The sequence below is a fragment of the Pristiophorus japonicus genome, chromosome 3, assembly GCF_044704955.1.
Source record: "Pristiophorus japonicus isolate sPriJap1 chromosome 3, sPriJap1.hap1, whole genome shotgun sequence".
Classification (NCBI taxonomy): Eukaryota; Metazoa; Chordata; class Chondrichthyes; family Pristiophoridae; genus Pristiophorus; species Pristiophorus japonicus.
The window spans coordinates 315,372,110-315,391,366 of record NC_091979.1 but is presented as its reverse complement, the minus strand read 5'-3'; the positions used below and the strand labels follow the sequence as shown (position 1 = coordinate 315,391,366).

Here is a 19,257-nt window from a genome sequence, read left to right as displayed (position 1 = left end):
GGAGGGTGGAAGAGAGTCGAGCGGGTGGAAGAGAGTCGGGGGGGGGGGGGGAGAGGGTCGGTGCGGGGGGAGAGAGTCGGGGGGCGGGGGGAGAGAGTCGGAGGGTGGGGGGAGAGAGTCGGGGTGCGGGGGGAGAGAGTCGGGGTGCGGGGGGAGAGAGTCGGGGGGCGGGGGGAGAGAGTCGGAGGGTGGGGGGAGAGAGTCGGGGTGCGGGGGGAGAGAGTCGGGGGCGGGGGGGAGAGTCGGTGCGGGGGGAGAGTCTGTGCGGGGGGAGAGAGTCGGGGGGCGGGGGGGCGGGGAGAGAGAGTCGGGGTGCGGGGGGAGAGAGTCGGTGCGGGGGGGGAGAGAGTTCGGGGGGCGGGGTAGAGAGTCGGGGCAGGGAGAGAGTCGGGGCGGAGTAGAGAGTCGGGGGATGAAAGTGTCGGGGGGGAAGTGAGTCGGGGGGGGAGGGAGTCGGGGAGGGGAGAGAGTCGAAGGGGGGATGAGAGAGAGTTGGGGGAGGGTGGAGAGAGTTGGGGTGGGGGGAGGGTGGAGAGAGTTGGGGTGGGGGTGGGGAGGAGAGAGTTGGGGTGGGGGTGGGGAGGAGAGAGTTGGGGTGGGGGGAGGGTGGAGAGAGTTGGGGTGGGGGGAGGGTGGAGAGAGTTGGGGTGGGGGTGGGGAGGAGAGAGTTGGGGCCTGAGTGGAATCTCGAGCCTCAGGTCCTGTTTCTCGGTGCCATCACATGTCTGTCAAAAAAAGGGCAGTACAAATAGTTACACTGATAAAATAGAGGGAGGTTATCTTCTTATATTATATTCAATAAGAGCCGTTGACTTATGCCTCATGGCATATTGCAATCTGTTCCCAAGCCTCTATTTGGGCGGCTTTTAGGTGAGGGGTTCAGGAAAGTCATAAAGAAAGTTGTTTTCCTACCTTCTCTCTCTTTTGTCTGTCTTTCATTGGATATTTCAACAACAATAACAATAACTTGTATTTATATAGCGCCTTTAATGTAGAAAAACGTCCCAAGGCGCTTCACAGGAATATTATGTGTCACAAAATTTGACACTGAGCCACATAAGGAGAAATCAGGGCAGGTATTCAAAAGCTTGGTCAAAGAGGTAGGTTTTAAGGAGCGTCTTAAAGGAGGGGTGGAGAGGTTGAGGCAGGGAATTCCAGAGCTTCAAACCGAGTCAACAGAAGGCACGGCCACCAATGGTGGAGCGATTATAATCAGGGATGCTCAAGAGGGTAGAATTAGTGTAGCAAAGATATCTCTGGGTGGGGGTTGTCGGGCTGAAGGAGTTTACAGAGATAGGGGGGCTAATCGAGTAGCACCATGCTGGTGTTGCAGAGGAAATCACAGGGCTCACCAGTGCAGTTTTAAGGACTATGTGTGTAAAGGCTGTAGCACAAAGGGCCACCTCCAGCGAATGTGTAAAAGAAATATGACTCACTGTGTTGATGAAGAGTCTGCAGATGGCCATGAATCCAGCGCAGATTATGAAGAGATGGTCAGAGAGGCAGCTCAGCTCCATGATGAGGTGTATGGTATGTTTACCTGCACCACAGATGGAAGTCGAGATAAATGGTGCCCCAGTCTTCATGGAAGTGGACACGGGGGCGAGCCAGTCAGTAATGAGTCAAGAGGCCTTTGAGAGGCTATGGGACAATCAAGCTGAACGATCCAAGCTGGTCCCGGTTCAGGCAAAGCTGCGCACCTACACCAATGAACTCATCCCAGTCGTTGGTAGTGCAGATGTTAAGGTACTCTATGATGGCACAGTGCACAAGTTACCCCTGTGGATTGTTGCTGGCTATGGACCAACGTTACTCGGAGGAAGGTGGATGGAGAAGATCCATTGGAGCTGGGAAGATTTCATCCCTCCAGCGATCGACGTCCCCCGCGCTCAGAGGCAAAGCAAGCCCCCACCTGAGGTTGGATCCGGCACCAGAGAGCAGACCAGCACAGCACCCGAGGCACAGACCGCTCAGCACGACTGCGTGGAGATGATCCAGCTGGGATGACCCGAACGCACCTTCCAGGCTCCAGTGGCAAGACACCGGAGGAAGAGAATCGGACCCAGAGGTGACTTCCCAGCTTTGGTGGCAGAACCCAGGGAGAAGAGGATCACAGCAGTTGACATCGTGCATGGAAGAAAGATGGTGCCCAAACCACGAGATGAGGCGCTGAAGAAAAAGATGGCGGCGGCCAGACCACGAGGTGCAGCGCTGATGGAGCAACACATGGCACCAAACGGAGAAGAGGATTGGGGTAAAGATAGCAAGGCTCTCTTAAAGGAGATCCACAACTCACCACACTTAAAGGGACAATTCCACATTTTCACACAATGTGAGCTAAATGTAAAGCTTGTAATTGATGATCAGAGTTTTATACATGTAATAAGCAAAGAAAAGTCGGGCGATTGTGATCGGAGCTACAGTTTATCTACAATAAGCAATGAAACGTTGTGCAATGCAGGATTTCAACTGTATTCTGATTATGTAGCAGGCAAACACCCATCGAAAGCACACAGGTCCAGCGGGCTACCCAATGCTGTAGCCTACGCCCCTGGGACCAGGGTGATGCACCACGGAGTGTGGCCACAAGCTGCAGAACAAGCGATCTCAGGAGGGCAACAGCACTGGTATCGATATCCTGCCCCTTGATCGGCTCCACCTCTCAGGCACCCAATGGCACCAACTGCCACGAGTCTGAAAGAAAAAACTACGCTAAGGTGCAGACCCCATCGCCACCAAGGCTACGCCCGGGAGAGAGGCATCACCCGCGGCGGTTCTCCCAATTGGGACCGGGACCAGCCAGGATCCCAAACCAAATAACGGCCAGGCAAGCGAGTTAGCAGTTCTCTGTGCACTGCTGGACAACTGTTCCTCTGGGAGCAGCAGCGACCCGGAGCGCCAGGAGAGGACAGGGAGGTCACAGGAATCTGTGAACCTGCCCGACGCTAGGAGCAACGGCAAAGCCCCGAGAGCGGGCAACTCGAGCCAACCGGGTTCCTACTGCTAGCACCAGGCAACGCACCACCACCAGACTGCCTGGACACCATCCAGCAGCTCTGGAACTAGTTTGACCTCACGCACCGGTGCTGACCCCAGCACTGATCCCAAAGATGTACCATCAATGTATCTCACCAGTCAAATGTACTTGCCTCACGACTGTACCACAAATGCAATGATGTAAATGCAAATTTCCTTTTCTGGACTTGAATGTATATGAATGTATATGAATGTGATGAGCTACCAGCATGATCTACATGTAGGGGGGAAAATGGATGCATGTAGCCATGGACACACACATCGATCACACCCAAAACCCACTGAAGTTCCACTGCATCATTGAACCATTCCAACTGGTAACCACTACAAAACGTCGTGGTGGTTGCAAAGGTATTGGCACAAAAGGGTCGAGCGAGAAGGACGAACTGAAGGAAATCCTTATTAGTCAAGAAATTGTGTTAGGGAAATTGTTGGGATTGAAGGCCGATAAATCCCCAGGGCCTGATAGTCTGCATCCCAGAGTACTTAAGGAAGTGGCTCTAGAAATAGTGGACACATTGGTGATCATTTTCCAACAGTCTATCGACTCTGGATCAGTTCCTATGGATTGGAGGGTAGCTAATGTAACACCACTTTTTAAAAAAGGAGGGAGAGAGAAAACAGGGAATTATAGACCGCTTAGCCTGACATCAGTAGTGGCGAAAATGTTGGAATCAATTATTAAAGATGAAATAGCAGCACATTTGGAAAGCAGTGACCGGATCGGTCCAAGTCAGCATGGATTTCTGAAAGGGAAATCATGCTTGACAAACCTTCTAGAATTTTTTGAGGATGTAACTAGTAGAGTGGACAAGGGAGAATCAGTGGATGTGGTGTATTTGGACTTTCAAAAGGCTTTTGACAAGGTCCCACACAAGAGATTAGTGTGCAAAATCAAAGCACATGGTATTGGGAGTAATGTACTGATGTGGATAGAGAACTGGTTGGCAGACAGGAAGCAAAGAGTAAGGATAAACGGGTCCTTTTCAGAATGGCAGGCAGTGACTAGTGGTGTACCACAGGGTTCAGTGCTGGGTCCCCAGCCAGTAACAATATACATTAATGATTTGGATGAAGGAATTGAGTGTAATATCTCCAAGTTTGCAGATGACACTAAGCTGGGTGGCGTTGTGAGCTGTGAGGAGGATGCTAAGAGGCTGCAGGGTGACTTGGACAGGTTAGGTGAGTGGGCAAATGCATGGCAAATGCAGTATAATGTGGATAAATGTGAGGTTATTCACTTTGGTGGCAAAAACAGGGAGGCAGAATATTATCTGAATGGTGACAGATTAGGAAAAGGGGAGGTGCAATGAGACCTGGGTGTCACGGTACATCAGTCATTGAAAGTTGGCATGCAGGTACAGCAGGCGGTGAGGAAGGCAAATGGCATGTTGGCTTTCATAGCGAGAGGATTTGAGTATAGGAGCAGGGAGGTCTTGTTGCAGTTGTACAGGGCCTTGGTGAGGCCACACCTTGAATAATCTGAGAAAGGGCATTCTTGCTATTGAGGGAGTGCAGTGAAGGTTCACCAGACTGATTCCCAGGATGGCAGGACTGACATATGAAGAAAGGCTGGATTGACTAGGCTTATATTCACTGGAATTTAGAAGAATGAGAGGGGATCTCATAGAAACACATAAAATTCTGACGGGACTGGACAGGTTAGATGCAGGAAAAATGTTCCCGATGTTGGGGAATTCCAGAACCAGTGGTCACCGTCTAAGGATAAGGGGTAAGCCATTTAGGACTGAGATGAGGAGAAACTTCTTCACTCAGAGTTGTGAACCTGTGGAATTCTCTTACTGCAGAAAGTTGTTGAGGCCAGTTCGTTAGATATATTCAAAAGGGAGTTAGATGTGGCCCTTATGGCTAAAGGAATCAAGTGGTGTGGAGAGAAAGCAGGAGTGAGGTATTGAAGTTGCATGATCAGCCATGATCATATTGAATGGTGGCGCAGGCTTGAAGGGCCGAATGGCCTACTCTGCACCAATTTTCTATGTTTCTATGTTTCTATGTTTCCAGCATTGGTTTGTGAACAGCTGGCATTCTTGTTAGAACAGCAAGCTGCAGTTGTACAGTGTCTATAATATCTACAGAGAGGTGAAACATGAACAGAAATGGAGTCATGGTTTGAGAGTATGGAGAGGTGACCAAAAGCGTGGCCAGAACCTCCGACACTGCAGCTTAGGCTGGAAGTTAGTACTTTCTGAGTTTTAAGAAGGTTTTGAAAGATGAATAAAGAAATACCGAGGCAGGGGAGTTTAGCGATGGGAATTCCAGAGAGTAGGGCTGAGGTGGATCAAGGTTTTCCCACCAATTTTAGTGCAAAGGAAGGGGCAATGTGCAGAAGGTTAGAACTGGAAAGTTGAAAAACATGAGGAGGGTGGAGTTATAGGATGGGGCGAGGCTATGGAGGGGTGGAAGATGAAGGTGAAGATTTCAAATTCAGGGATTTGGGGCACAGGGAACTAATATAGATCAGCAAAGACAGGGTTGGGGACTGGGATGGCGTGGTGGGGATGGCAGTGGTGGGGGTAGGGTTGCCGGGTGTGTGGTGGGGAGATAGGCAAACAGGACAGGATGTGGAAAGCAGCGTTTGGATGAGTTGGGAGTCTATGGAGGATGAAAGGCCAGCAAGAAGGACATTGGCGAAATAAGAAGTAGAGGTGACAGCAACATGGATGAGGGTAACAGGAGCGATGGAGGTGAGGTAGGGTGGAAGCGAGTGATACTACCCTGATGAAATAAACATATTGGCAGTGGATAAGTTGTGGGATTTGCAGATTAGCTCAGCGTGAGCTCTGGTTGAATTTCAGTATTAATGCAAGTCAAATTAATCAATTTTACGAAAATGGAAACTATACCATATATGTGTCCGGTTTCTCACTGGTTGATACCATTTCATTTTGACTGCAGGTGTGATTTATTTCTTGCTTTTGTTGATGTGGTTTGTTTTCTAGTTTTTATGAAGAATTGCTATCACGGAGCATTTTGAAACCACTGCTCAGTCTTGTGGAGGGAATGGCACCAAAAGAAGGAACCTGTAACTATGTGGCACCACAAGGGATCTCTTCTATCGTCAAACATTACCTCGCAGACTCAGGTAATGGATGGTGAAATACGTTTTATGATCATATCCATTGTTAGCCAATTCACTGTTTTGTCTTGATTTGGCTATGTGTAAACATTTTGAAAATATTTTAAGTAAATCAGAGCAGTCCTCTGCTCTTGGTTGCTCACATGCCACTTTGTGTCCCCATTGAGTCCAAGAGGATTTCAGATGACTCGTTTATATCAACATCTCACAACCATTAATGAGGAAGTTGGAATGCTTTTCAGATAGGAACAAACTAAGAATTCAGCAATTAATGCATTAAAATGGTGATACTCCCCCATCAAACTGAACACCCTTCATTAAATATTTCAAAGCAATATATTTGCATGTGTGAATGTTTTTTGTTTTGCGCGAGCCACAGTACTGAAACAGCTCCCATCAAAGTCACAAATGACATCCTTTGTGACTGTGACAAAGGTAAAGTATCCCTCCTTGTCCTTCTTTACTTGTCTGTAGCCTTTGACACGGCTGACCACTCTATCCTTCTCCAACACCCCTCCACTGTCGTCCAGCTAGGTGGGACTGCACTCGCCTGGTTCCATTCTTATCTATCTAATCGTAGGCCGAGAATCACCTGCAACAGCTTCTCTTCCTGCCCCCCGCATCGTTACCTCTGGTGTCCCCCAAGGATCTATCCTTGGCCCCCTCCTATTTCTCACCTACACGTTGCCCCTTGGCGACATCATCCGAAAACACAGCGTCAGTTTCCACAAGTACGCTGATGACACCCAGCTCTACCTCACCACCACTTCTCTCGACCCCTCCACGGTCTCTAAATTGTCAGACTGCTTGTCCGATATCCAGCTCTGGATGAGCAGAAATTTTCTCCAATGGAATATTGGGAAGATCGAAGCCATTGTTTCCGGTCCCCGCCACAAACTCCGTCCCCTAGCCACTGACTCCATCCCTCTCCGCAACTTCTGTCTGAGGCTGAACCAGACTGTTCTCAACCTTGGTGTCATATTTGACCCTGAAATGAGTTTTCGAGCACATGTCCTCAACAGAACTAAGACCACCTATTTCCACCTCCGTTACATCGTCCGTCTCCGCTCTTGCCTCAGCTCATTCGCTGCTGGAACCCTCATCCATGCATTTGTTTCCTCTAGACTTGACTATTCCAATGCACTCCAGGTTGGCCTCCCACAGTCTCAGTAAACTAGAGGTGATCCAAAACTCGGCTGCCCCCTGTCTTAACTCGCACCAGTCCCGCTCACCCATCATCCTTGTGTTCACTTACCGACATTGGCTTCCGGTTAAGCAACACCTCAATTTCAAAATTCTCATCCTTATTTTCAAATCCCTCCATGGCCTCTGTAAACCCTCCAGCCCCACAACCCCCCCCCCCACCACCCTCACCTGCGCTCCCCTCCGAGATGTCTGCTCTCCTCTAATTCTGCCCTCTTGAGCATCCCTGATTATAATCGCTCAACCATTGGTGGCCGTGCCTTCTGTTGCCTAAGCCCCAAAGCTCTGGAATTCCCTGACTAAATCTCTCCGCCTCTCTAGTTCTCTTTCCTCCTTCAAGACGCTCCTTAAAACATACCTCTTTGACCAAGCTTTTGGTCACCTGCGCTAATTTCTTTTTATGCGGGTCGGTGTCAAATATTTTATCTCATAATACTCCCGTGAAGCGCCTTGGGACATTTCACTACGGTAAAGGCGCTATATAAATACAAGCTGCTGTTGTTTTCAAAAGTGTCTTTATTTTACTTTCGAACTTGCTGCAAAAATAGAGCTGCAAGATAGTGGAAACGCTGTTGGACTAGAAAGAGAAATTTGAACATGGGATAGTCGCCTTGTGTTGGTCCTGGATCGTGGAGCAGTACAGATGGTGAAAAGAAATAGATGGATTCATGTTGGCTCCAGATTATAGTGCTAGATCTGCGCACAAGCAAAGAGATGTTGCAGCAACACAGCAGGTCAAAGGTTGCGTGCGTAGTGAGGCAACAAGTGACAATGTTAATGTTTTGGATGAAGAAATGTGGAGGAAGTAAATTCTGACGGTAAAACATGTGAGTAGGTTCGTTGACTAAACCTTGAATGTGTTGCCAAATTACAGGGTAGATTAATGCAGATAAATGTAAGTATTGCAAACGGAAAGGAAAAATGGGGGACACGTGTACCCCATGAATGGTGATGTCATAGCTACGGATGAAGTTGAAAGAGATCTAGGAGTATTTATAGGCTTGATGTTCAACATGCCCAACCACTACAGAGAGTAACCAACACAGCAAACGGAATGCTGAACTACATAGTCAAAAGAATAGATCACAAGTCAGGGCAACTTGGGCTTACATTCTGTAATGCACTGTTCAGACCAATACCTGGAGTACTGTGTCTCATTCTGATCACCTGAACACAGGGGAGTTATTCAAGAGCTGGAGTCACTGCCATAAGGCTGATCCATCGACCCTGATATTTATGATGAGCAGGGAAGGTCGATAGCGGCCGACTAAACCAGGGACGCAGAGTTCCTGCCAAAGTTCTGCGGCAGAGTTACAGAGAGACTGCGATCAGCCGAAGGCTTCCATGACGGGTTGGGGGTGGCGGGGGGAGGGGGGGGGGGGAGAGCACTGGTGCTTCTCCTGGCCCCCAAAGAGTGCCTCCATTTCGCTGCCAGGATTCCCGAGCCTTGGGAAAGCTGGCTGCTAGCCGGCTCCCAATTGCACTGTGGGAGCCTGATTAAAATGTTAACGAAGTGCCCATGTCTTCAAGATGGAACACTCGCGTGCCACACAACCCGCTGCTGTATAAATGGCGGCAGGCACGTTTTATTTACGGTTTAATCCGCCCGCCAACCTCCTCCCAAACATCGTGGGGAGGGTAATATTGAGGTCATAGTGTTAAGATGGTTGGATTTTGAGACAAGACCAGTGAACGTTTGGTTTTACAACCTTGGAAGGAGGCATCTGAGAGGCAATATTATAGAGGAATATAAAATAACAAGGTATGCAAAAATGGTAAATCTGGAATATTACTTCAAATTAAATTGTGGGCCTGGGACACAGGTTCAAACCAGTTTGAAAAGCTAACCCTTGCAGCCTCCTTTGAACTGGCATCACTCTCCCATCTAATACTGATTACCAACACTTACGACTGACTGCTTTTACTTTGAACCCCTTCTCACCAGTTTCTATTGGCATTAAAACATTGGCAACAGTTACACTGTGATTTGTTTGAACATTTTTACACATCTCAGTTAATATATTGCACTCACTCCTTTCATCTATATTGAGTTCCCATTTTTCGAATATTTAATCTTGGTACGTACATATTCATGAACAAAGCACTGACTAAAAATAAAAGTTGCTCTTCACGATACACCCTAATTTATTCCCTTTTCTGAACTATTAATGATTTATTAATAAGCTTCCAACTAAATATTTATAAATGCTATGACTGCTTGGTATTTAGTACATCCTGTGATATATTTTATTATGCAGGTGCACGGCAAGTTAAATATGCCATGGATCTCTGCAGACCCATTATATTCACAGTAAAACCACTGCACTGTCGTCGACTCATGTAGCAGTGAGTGTGTTCCCAGCCAATCTGAGCTGCCAATCCTACAGTACTATTCCTAAACACAGGGACTATTAAGCATAGTAAAAATAGTGTCTTTTTTTGTTTTGTATATGAGACTATTTTCAAAAGGCTACCTGGGACTATGAAACATGGTCTTGTATAAAGACAGTTCATTGTGTTTTCTACCCGTGACCTCCACCACCTCGAAGGGTAAGGGCAACAGGCACATGGGAACACCATCACCTCCAAGTTACACACATAGAAACATAGAAAATAGGTGCAGGAGTAGGCCATTCGGCCCTTCGAGCCTGCACTAAGATCATGGCTGATCATTCACCTCAGTAACCTTTCCTGCTTTCTCTCCATAGCCCTTGATCCATTTAGCCATAAGGACCATATCTAACTCCCACTTGAATATATCCAATGAACTGGCATCAACAACTCTCTGCCGTAGAGAATTCCTTCATCTAAATCGTTAATGTATATTGTAAATAGCTGGGGTCCCAGCACTGAGCCCTGCGGCACCCCACTAGTCACTGCCCACCATTCTGAAAAGGACCCATTTATCCCGACTGTCTGCCAACCAGTTCTCTATCCACGTCAGTACATTACCTCCAATACCATGTGCTTTAATTTTGCACACAAATCTCTTGTGTGGGACCTTGTCAAAAGCCTTTTGAAAGTTCAAATACACCACATCCACTGGTTCTCCCTTGTTCACTCTACTAGTTACATCCTCAAAAAATTCCAGAAGATTTGTCAAGCATGATTTCCCTTTCATAAATCCATGCTGACTTGGACCGATCATGTCACTGCTTTCCAAATGCGCTGTTATTTCATCTTTAATAATTGATTCCAACATTTTCCCCACTACTGATGTCAGGCTAACCAGTCTATAATTAGCCATTTTCTATCTCCCTCCTTTTTTAAAAAGTGGTGTTACATTAGCTACCCTCCAGTCCATAGGAACTGATCCAGAGTCGATAGACTGATGGAAAATGATCACCAATGCATCCACTATTTCTAGGGCCACTTCCTTAAGTACTCTGGGATGCAGACTATCGGGCCCTGGGGATTTATTGGCCTTCAATCCCATCAATTTCCCTAACACAATTTCCCACCTAATAAGGATTTCCTTCAGTTCTTCCTTCTCTCTAGACCCTTGGTCCCCTAGTATTTCCGGGAGGTTATTTGTGTCTTTCTTCGTGAAGACAGAACCAAAGTATTTGTTCAACTGGTCTGGCATTTTTTTGTTCCCCATTATAAATTCACCTGAATCTGACTGCAAGGGACCTACATTTGTTTTCACTAATCTTTTTCTCTTCACATATCTAAAGAAGCTTTTGCAGTCAGTTTTTATGTTCCCAGCAAGCTTCCTCTCATACTCTATTTTCTCCCTCCTAATTAACCCGTTTGTCCTCCTCTGCTGAATTCTAAATTTCTCCCAATCCTCAGGTTTGCAGCTTTTTTTGGCCAATTTATATGCCTCTTCCTTGGATTTAACATTATCCCTAATTTTCCTTGTTAGCCACGGTTGAGCCACCTTCCTCGTTTTATTTTTACTCCAGACAGGGATGTACAATTGTTGAAGTTCATCCATGTGATCTTTAAATGTTTGCCATTGCCTATCCACCGTCAACCCTTGAGTATCATTCGCCAGTCTATTCTAGCCAATTCACGTCTCATACCATCGAAGTTACCTTTCCTTAAGTTTAGGACCCTAGTCTCTGAATTAACTGTGTCACTTTCCATCTTAATAAAGAATTCTACGATATTATGCTCACTCTTCCCCAAGGGGCCTCACACATCAAGATTGCTAATTAGTCCTTTCTCATTACACATCATCCAGTCTAGGATGGCCAGCCCTCTAGTTGGTTCCTCGACATATTGGTCTAGAAAACCATCCCTAATACACTCCAGGAAATCCTCCTCCACCGTTTTGCTACCAGTTTGGTTAGCCCAATCTATATGTAGATTAAAGTCGCTCATGATAACTGCTGTACCTTTATTGTACACATCCCTAATTTCTTGTTTGATGCTGTCCCCAACCTCACTACTACTGTTTGGTGGTCTGTACACAGCTCCCACTAGTGTTTCCTGCCCTTTGGTGTACCGCAGTTCCACCCATACCGATTCCACATCATCCAAGCTAATGTTCTTCCTTACTATTGCGTTAATTTCCTCTTTAACCAGCAATGGTACCCCACCTCCTTTTCCTTTCTGTCTATCCTTCCTGAATGTTGAATGCCCCTGGATGTTGATTCCCAGCCTTGGTCACCCTGGAGCCATGTCTCTGTGATGCCAATTATATCATATTCGTTAATTGCTGCCTGTGCAGTTAATTCGTCTACCTTATTCCAAATACTCCTCGCATTCAGGCGGAGAGCCTTCAAGCTTGTCTTTTTAACACACATTGCCCCTTTAGAATTTTGCTGTAATGTGGCCCTTTTTGATTTTTGCCTTGGGTTTCTCTGCCCTCCACTTTTACTTTTCTTCTTTCTATCTTTTGCTTTTCCCCCATTCTACTTCCCTCTGTCTCCCTGCATAGGTTCCCATCCCCCTGCCATATGAGTTTAACCCCTCCCCAACAACACTAGCAAACACTCCCCCGAGGACATTGGTTCCAGACCTGCCCAGGTGCAGACTGTCTGGTTTGTACTGGTCCCACCTCCCCCAGAACCGGTTCCAATGTCCCAGGAATTTGAATCCCTCCCTTCTGCACCACTCCTCAAGCCAGATGACACCAAGCTGGGTGGCGGTGTGAGCTGTGAGGAGGACGCTAAGAGGCTGCAGGGTGACTTGGACAGGTTAGTTGAGTGGGCAAATGCATGGCAGATGGAGTATAATGTGGATAAATGTGAGGTTATCCACTTTGGTGGCAAAAACATGAAGGCAGAATATTATCGGAATGGCGGCAGATTAGGAAAAGGGGAGGTGCAACGAGACCTGGGTGTCATGGTACATCATTCATTGAAAGTTGGCATGCAGGTACAGCAGGCGATGAAGAAGGCAAATGGTATGTTGGCCTTCATAACTAGGGGATTTGAGTATAGGAGCAGGGAGGTCTTACTGCAGTTGTACAGGGCCTTGGTGAGGCCTCACCTGGGATATTGTGTTCAGTTTTGGTCTCCTAATCTGAGGAAGGACATTCTTGCTATTGAGGGAGTGCAGCGAAGGTTCACCAGACTGATTCCCCGGATGGCTGGACTGACATATGAGGAGAGAGTGGATCGACTGGGCCTGTATTCACTGGAATTTAGAAGGATGAGAGGGGATCTCATAGAAACATATAGACAGAACACCATCCTGACTTGGAGGTATATCGCCGTTCCTTCATCATTGCTGGGTCAAAGTCCTAAACCCCTTACCTAACAGCACAGCGGGAGTACCTTCACCACACGGACTACTGCGATTCAAGAAGGCTTACCACCACCTTTTTAAGGGCAATTAGGGATGCTGGCCCTGCCAGTGACGCCCACATCCCATGAGCAAAAAAATAAATTCCTTCAGAATAATAAAAACAGAAAATGCAGGAAACACTCAGAAGGGCAGGCAGCATCTATGGAGAGAGTGAAATGAAAGGTCATCGACCTGAAACTCTGTTTCTCTCTCCACAGATGCTGCCTGACCTGTTGAATGTTGACAGAAATTTCTGCTTTTAGTTCACATTTTCAGCCATTTTGCTTTTGTTTCCTTCAGAGTAATGTTTCCTTCTTTTTTTTATCTATCCAAGTCTGATTATATACCATTTATATTTTCATCACAGTTCATCACATATAAATAGCACTGCTGTGGATCAGAGTAATTCTGGGTGAATCAAAGGGCTGGAAATTCGGTTTTGGGTCGTGGCGGTTTTTCTGGTGGAACAAAACCGCTCTGACTCCACTATGATTTGCAGGCCAAACATTCGGGAAAAAATTGGAAAAAATGCGCCCGGGCAGGAAAAATCGGCGCAAACCGTGAATTTTCTGCAATTTTTCTCCGAGGCCGATACTGTTGCGAGTTGGGCCAATGAAGGGGAAAAACACAATAAAAAAGTTCCAAAAAATAAAACAAATCACAACGCACTCACAATACCCTTTCCTAGCGAATCGCTGCAGAAGAATTTAAAAATAAAGGTCCCGAACTTGGTGGAAACTAAGTCCCGATCAAGGGCCACCCAAAGGATCGCCGAGATACCTGACGGTACTTTGGGCGAGAGTTTCGTAAAACAAGTCCTTGAAAGACCGCCGGCAAAAAAGGGACTTACGCCGTGAATCTGGGCGGCAGCAGGCGGGAGCTTCTAATCTCGGTGGCAAATGCGATCCGCGCCAAAGTGCTGCCGAGGATTGAGTCGGGCCCAGGGAGGAGGGAAGCACATAAAAATAAAAATTCACGTTAAAAAAAAAACGCTGGAAGACCTTCGGGGAACTCCATCCTTATAAATCGCTGGGAAAAAAAAAACGTCACAAACTTTTTTTTTTTTGCAGGTCATCATACTTACCGTTCGGGTTAGACCTGCCCCCAAGCGACGGCCCTTCCCTCTTCTGCCGCCGACTCCCGCCTGGAGGAATCTGCCAGCTCGGTGGGCGGGGGGACACTTACGCGCCTTGCGCGCTAGCGGCCGTCAGCGGGCGGTTCCCGGCGGCCCTTCCCTCCCGTCGGCGGGCGATCTACTGGAAACTGGCACCGAGGGGAGACCGCCCAAAAAACTCGGTGGTAGCAGGCGGTAGCAGGTGCTAAGGCCACCAAGTTTGGGCCCAAACACTTTAACTTACCTTTTTTGCAGGGTTTCATACCGACTGCCGTTCCAAGGGCTGCACCAGCAGGTTTTACCTCTGCATTTTTTTTTTGATCCTATCTACAGGCCACCAAATATCGGGCGAAAGCGATTTTTCCAGTCTTGCATGCTGGCGGTCTGTTGCCCAGCGGTATTTCAAAACCGCCGGCGCAGGACATCAGGGAACTTCCCACTGCACCATTTTCCGCCCAAAATGCCGAAATTCCGCCGAAAAACCCGACGGAAGGTTGCAGAATTTCCAGCCCAAAGAGTTGAAGTGGTTGGAAAAAATTTTTTTAGCTCCAGCTTTTTGTCCACCTCTCCCGAAGACCCTAGCTTCTGCTGGGGTGGGGTTTCATAGGAACCTGCAGCAACTCCACTTCCCCCTCCCCCACATCCGCCACCCACCCCCCCCCCCACCCCACCCCTTCACCAGTATCTCACCGGAATGGCAATTCTTCTTTCGTGAGCCCAGGCAGTATGTGATGGCAGACTGTTTAACCATGAAAGGCATCACAACCGATCTCGAACTCAACCAACGTGTAGAAACATGCACATTCCAGCAGAGGACACTGGGCAGCGTTGATGAGCAAGGCCAGGCTGATTCTCCTTCGCCCACTTTCCAAAGCCCAGCGGCACGGAAGCCAATGATTGCACCTCACCTCTGTCCCACCTAACTGGGAGTTAAACCTCGTACCTTCCGCGCTGTATGGTCCAGTACAACTGCAGATGCGTCCGTTACCTACCAGGTCTGCAGAGAATTTAGGGGGCTGAAATTGCCTCACGTCCCGATTGGAGGCGGTAACCTTTATCGCCCGGCCCGAAAGTCCCGTCCCCGGCATGGAATTGGGCCGGTATGCCCCTGAAACGAGGCGGAACGCTGTCTCAGATGCACCACCCCGTTGGAGGGGCGTTCCCGGGGTGGCAACGTGGTGCTGTGTGCATCATCATCATCATCATAGGCAGTCCCTCGGAATCGAGGAAGACTTGCTTCCACTCCTAAAGTGAGCCCTTTGGTGGCTGAACAGTCCAATGCGAAAGCCACAGACTCTGTCACAGGTGGGAGAGACGTTCGTCGGGGAAAGGGGGCGGGGTGGGACTGGTTTGCCGCACGCTCCTGCCGCTGCCTGCGCCTGATCTCTTCACGCTTGCGCTGTTGAGATTCGAAGAGCTCAACGCCCTCCCGGATGCACTTTCTCCACCTAGGACGGTCTTCGGCCAGGGACTCCCAGGTGTCAGTGGTGACGTCGCACTTTACCAGGGAGGCTTTGAGGGTGTCCATGTAACGCTTCCGCTGCCCACCTTTGGCTCATTTGCCATGAAGGAGCACTGCATAGAGCAATTGCTTAGGGAGCCTCGTGTCTGGCATGTGAACTCTGTGGCCTGCCCAGCGGAGCTGGTCGAGTGTGGTCAGTGCTTCAATGCTGGGGATGTTGGTGCGCTTGTCCTCCCAGGGGATTTGCAGGATCTTGCGGAGACATCGTTGGTGATATATCTCCAGTGACTTGAGGTGTCTTCTGTACATCGTCCATGCCTCTGATCCAGACAGGAGGGCGGGTATTACTACAGCCCTGTAGACCATGAGCTTGGTGGTAGATTTGAGGGCATGGTCTTCGAACACTCTTTTCCTCACGCTGAGTGCAGCACTGCGCTGAAGAGGGCAAAGGGTCACCGCATACTCTGCAGGCTCTTTGGTGGCTGCCAGGGACTTGCTTGACCAGGCCAGCGGCCCAGCACCCAACAGGGAGTGCTGGGCTGCATGATGGCGGTCTGGTCGAGGCAAGGGCTGCCATTGTCGGGACGACCAAAGAGTCGGCCGACAAAATAAAATGGCGACCCAGGGCACACACGGCCTCCCCTTTAAATGGCGCCCCGGCGGTAAATGTCCGCCAGCTTCGCGCCCCGTGGGGGCAATTTCCCCCACTGGGTGCAAAGTGGTCAGAGCGCACGGCGCTGACATCAGCGCCTGTTGCGCGCCGGCCCGGGGCGCTACTCACGGGACGCGGTGCTACCGGCATATTGCCCCAAAACCTCCGAAGCAATTTCGCCCGAGGCCCTAACGCCGATCGCCCCCAGTCAAAAAGGCCATTGCGCCTCATTAGCCCCTCCCGGAGGCACTAATGGACAGTAAATTTCAGCCCCTAGAATTCTGTACGAGGCCCTAATTATTAGGAACCAGGTTATTTATCTCATCTGCTTTGTATTCTCCAGTTAGGAGCTTGGATTGTAGTGCAAGAAATCTGCCCAGTGTCTTGACGGAAAATAATTATAGGGTGTAGTAAACCTCATAGACCAAGAGATTTCCAGGCCCAGCTAGGTTAGCTTGTCCTAGTATTGTGAGTAAAACAATTTGGCTCAGTGTTCCTTTGTTAGGGAGGGGAAGAAAATAAAGGTTCCCACTCCTGGTCACTATTGAGTGCCCACTGCTGAAGTGTCTATGGAGGATGTCAGATGTAGACAGGGCCAGGGCACGAATGAATAGCATGCTAGCTTTAACTCGCTCGCTCCTGAAGAATGCCTAGTTCTGAGTCACTGCCTTAAGGAGAGAAGCAATAGGAGAGTGTGTTGGGTGGGTGGGGGTACTGGAGAAAATCTCTATTTTGAATTATGTTTCAATTGTTCTTTTTTCTGAAAAGCTAAATTTAAAAAATGATTTTTTGATAGCATAAATGAAATGTTTGATGTGTAGTTTCATACTCCTAAACTTGTTTACTTTTTCTGCACCTTATATTTCTCTCATTGTTCACTGTTTGTATTGTATTATTTTCACCAACCACGCCAGAACAGATGTGTTGTATGATCGCCATGTTACCCACATCAATCTCAAAGAAGGAAAGTTGGAAGTCTACAGCAAATCGGGTCCTTCGGAAATGTTTGATGCAGTTGTCCTCACAATGCCTGTTCCACAAACTCTTCAGCTACAAGGGCACATTGAGACTTGTAAGTACACTATCTTTGAAGAAAAGCTAAGAATCTCCATCGTCATCGCCATTTCTGTCGACACCGTAGAATTGAACGTAATTTTAGTCCTTGTGCAGTACATGAATACTTGGGGGCCGAAATTCAGTGGCCCTGGAGGGACCGTTAACGTGGGTTTTCGGCGGCTGACCGGGAACATCGATCGGCCGCCGCGTTCCGCTGTTTTTTACCCCCCCCCCCCCGCCGAAGCATATTCAGCTCGGATGGGATTCCAGCGGTGTGCGCTTCCGGCGAAATCGGCGGGGTGAATTAGCGGTGAAGGGATTCGGGCCACGGTGATGTCATCAGGGTGCACGTCACTGCTACGTGACCACGCCGCTCATTTTCAGCACTTAAAAGAGAGTTTTTCTCCTGGCAGTGACCCCGTCAGGTTTTTGTGTCGCTCCACTTTGTCGTGGAATGCGACACTCCTGGGCGAGGTCAACGGACTATTCCCACCATTTTTGGAGGAAAGTTTAACTTTTTTGATTTTTCACGGCATTGAACCTGCTGAGGTCTTCAGAGGTTTTGAGCGAGTTCTGAGCACTTTCAGCTCTCACTCTTCAGTGGAGGCCTGCAGGCCTGATTCTGTGCTCCCCAGGGGCCTGCTTGGCAGGGTGCAGCCTGAAAAAGAATGGGATCATTTTTGGCAGGGGAACCCCTGGCACACCTGGGCAGACGCAGGGCGGCACGCAGGAGAAGGCATCGCCGTCAGTAACGTCTCAGGAGGCAGCGAGCAAGGGAGGCAGCAGCCATGGCTGGCCAACACAGAGAAGAGTCTGCAGGTGTGTGTCAACCTACAGCTAGAGAGGGTGGCCAGGAGGGCGATGGCATTAGTAGGAGGGTGAAGTATGCTGCCCCCCAACACCCCCCTATCAAATAACGGGCAGGAGCATTGCCAGAGGCGCCCGACAATCAGGAGGAGCATGGAGATGGGCATCATCCAGCTGCCAGGGGAGGTGGCCAACGCAGAGGTAGGGGTAGGAGACTCTACCCTCAAAGGATCTACAGACCTCAGTTCTCCTCCCTCCAGCTCAGTGATGAGCAATGCCCGCGAAGGCTAAGATTTAGGAAAGGCATACTAAGGGAGCTCTGCACTGTCCTGCGCGTAGATCTCCAGCCACACACAATGCTGAGGTCTGCCCTGACCGTAGAGACCAGGGGCTAGACTTTCCATTATTTTTGCATGCATACTTCCCACTTAACGTCCAGTTTAACGCTGAAATGAGGTATAACGCCCATATTAGCCATAAATTGGAAACGAACGACCATTTCTCGGTCACTTATCGGCCAGCATTACTTTCGGCATGAACTTAACACGGATAAAAAATAATACCGGCCGCCCACCTTTTTGGGCGGAAAGATCAGAATGGGCGAAACCATGGCCATAATATCGGCCAGCGTTACTTTCAGCACGTAACTAATGCTGAGATTTAATAAAACCGCCCACCCACTTTTTTTTGTCGTAAAGATCACATTTGCCGAAACTACCGCCCAGAAAATCGGCCATCCTTACTTTCGGCACCTCGCACACATCTCGCTGACTATATCGCTCACCGAAGAAACCACGGTGAAAAAGCTGCTCTGACCTGAACTAATCACAGCGGTATGGACGCCATTTTCTAAATCGCAGGTCGCTTCATTTAAAAGGCTGCTTCAACTTCGGGGGAGTTTGGATGTACTCCGGAGGTCTTTTAAGGTGATGTGAACATCTGAACAAACATCTTATACTGTGGACGATTGGAATTTACTTTAGGTGTCTTAGTAGGGACATTTATTGTTTGTGAATAACAGGTGTAATGCTAATACTTATTGGAATGGGGCCAGCCATTTCTCAGCCTGTCTTGATGAGTATGCACATGCT

The 19,257-nt window shown here is 48.6% G+C and overlaps 1 protein-coding gene across 1 annotated transcript in view; it reads left to right on the top strand.

The window, feature by feature from the left end:
* Nucleotides 1-19,257, top strand: part of rnls (renalase, FAD-dependent amine oxidase) — a 219,958-nt gene that overhangs the window by 18,212 nt on the left and 182,489 nt on the right. Inside the window, 2 exon segments of the mRNA XM_070876896.1 lie at nucleotides 5,997-6,139; nucleotides 17,223-17,375. Of these exon segments, the coding sequence (XP_070732997.1) occupies nucleotides 5,997-6,139; nucleotides 17,223-17,375 (296 nt within the window).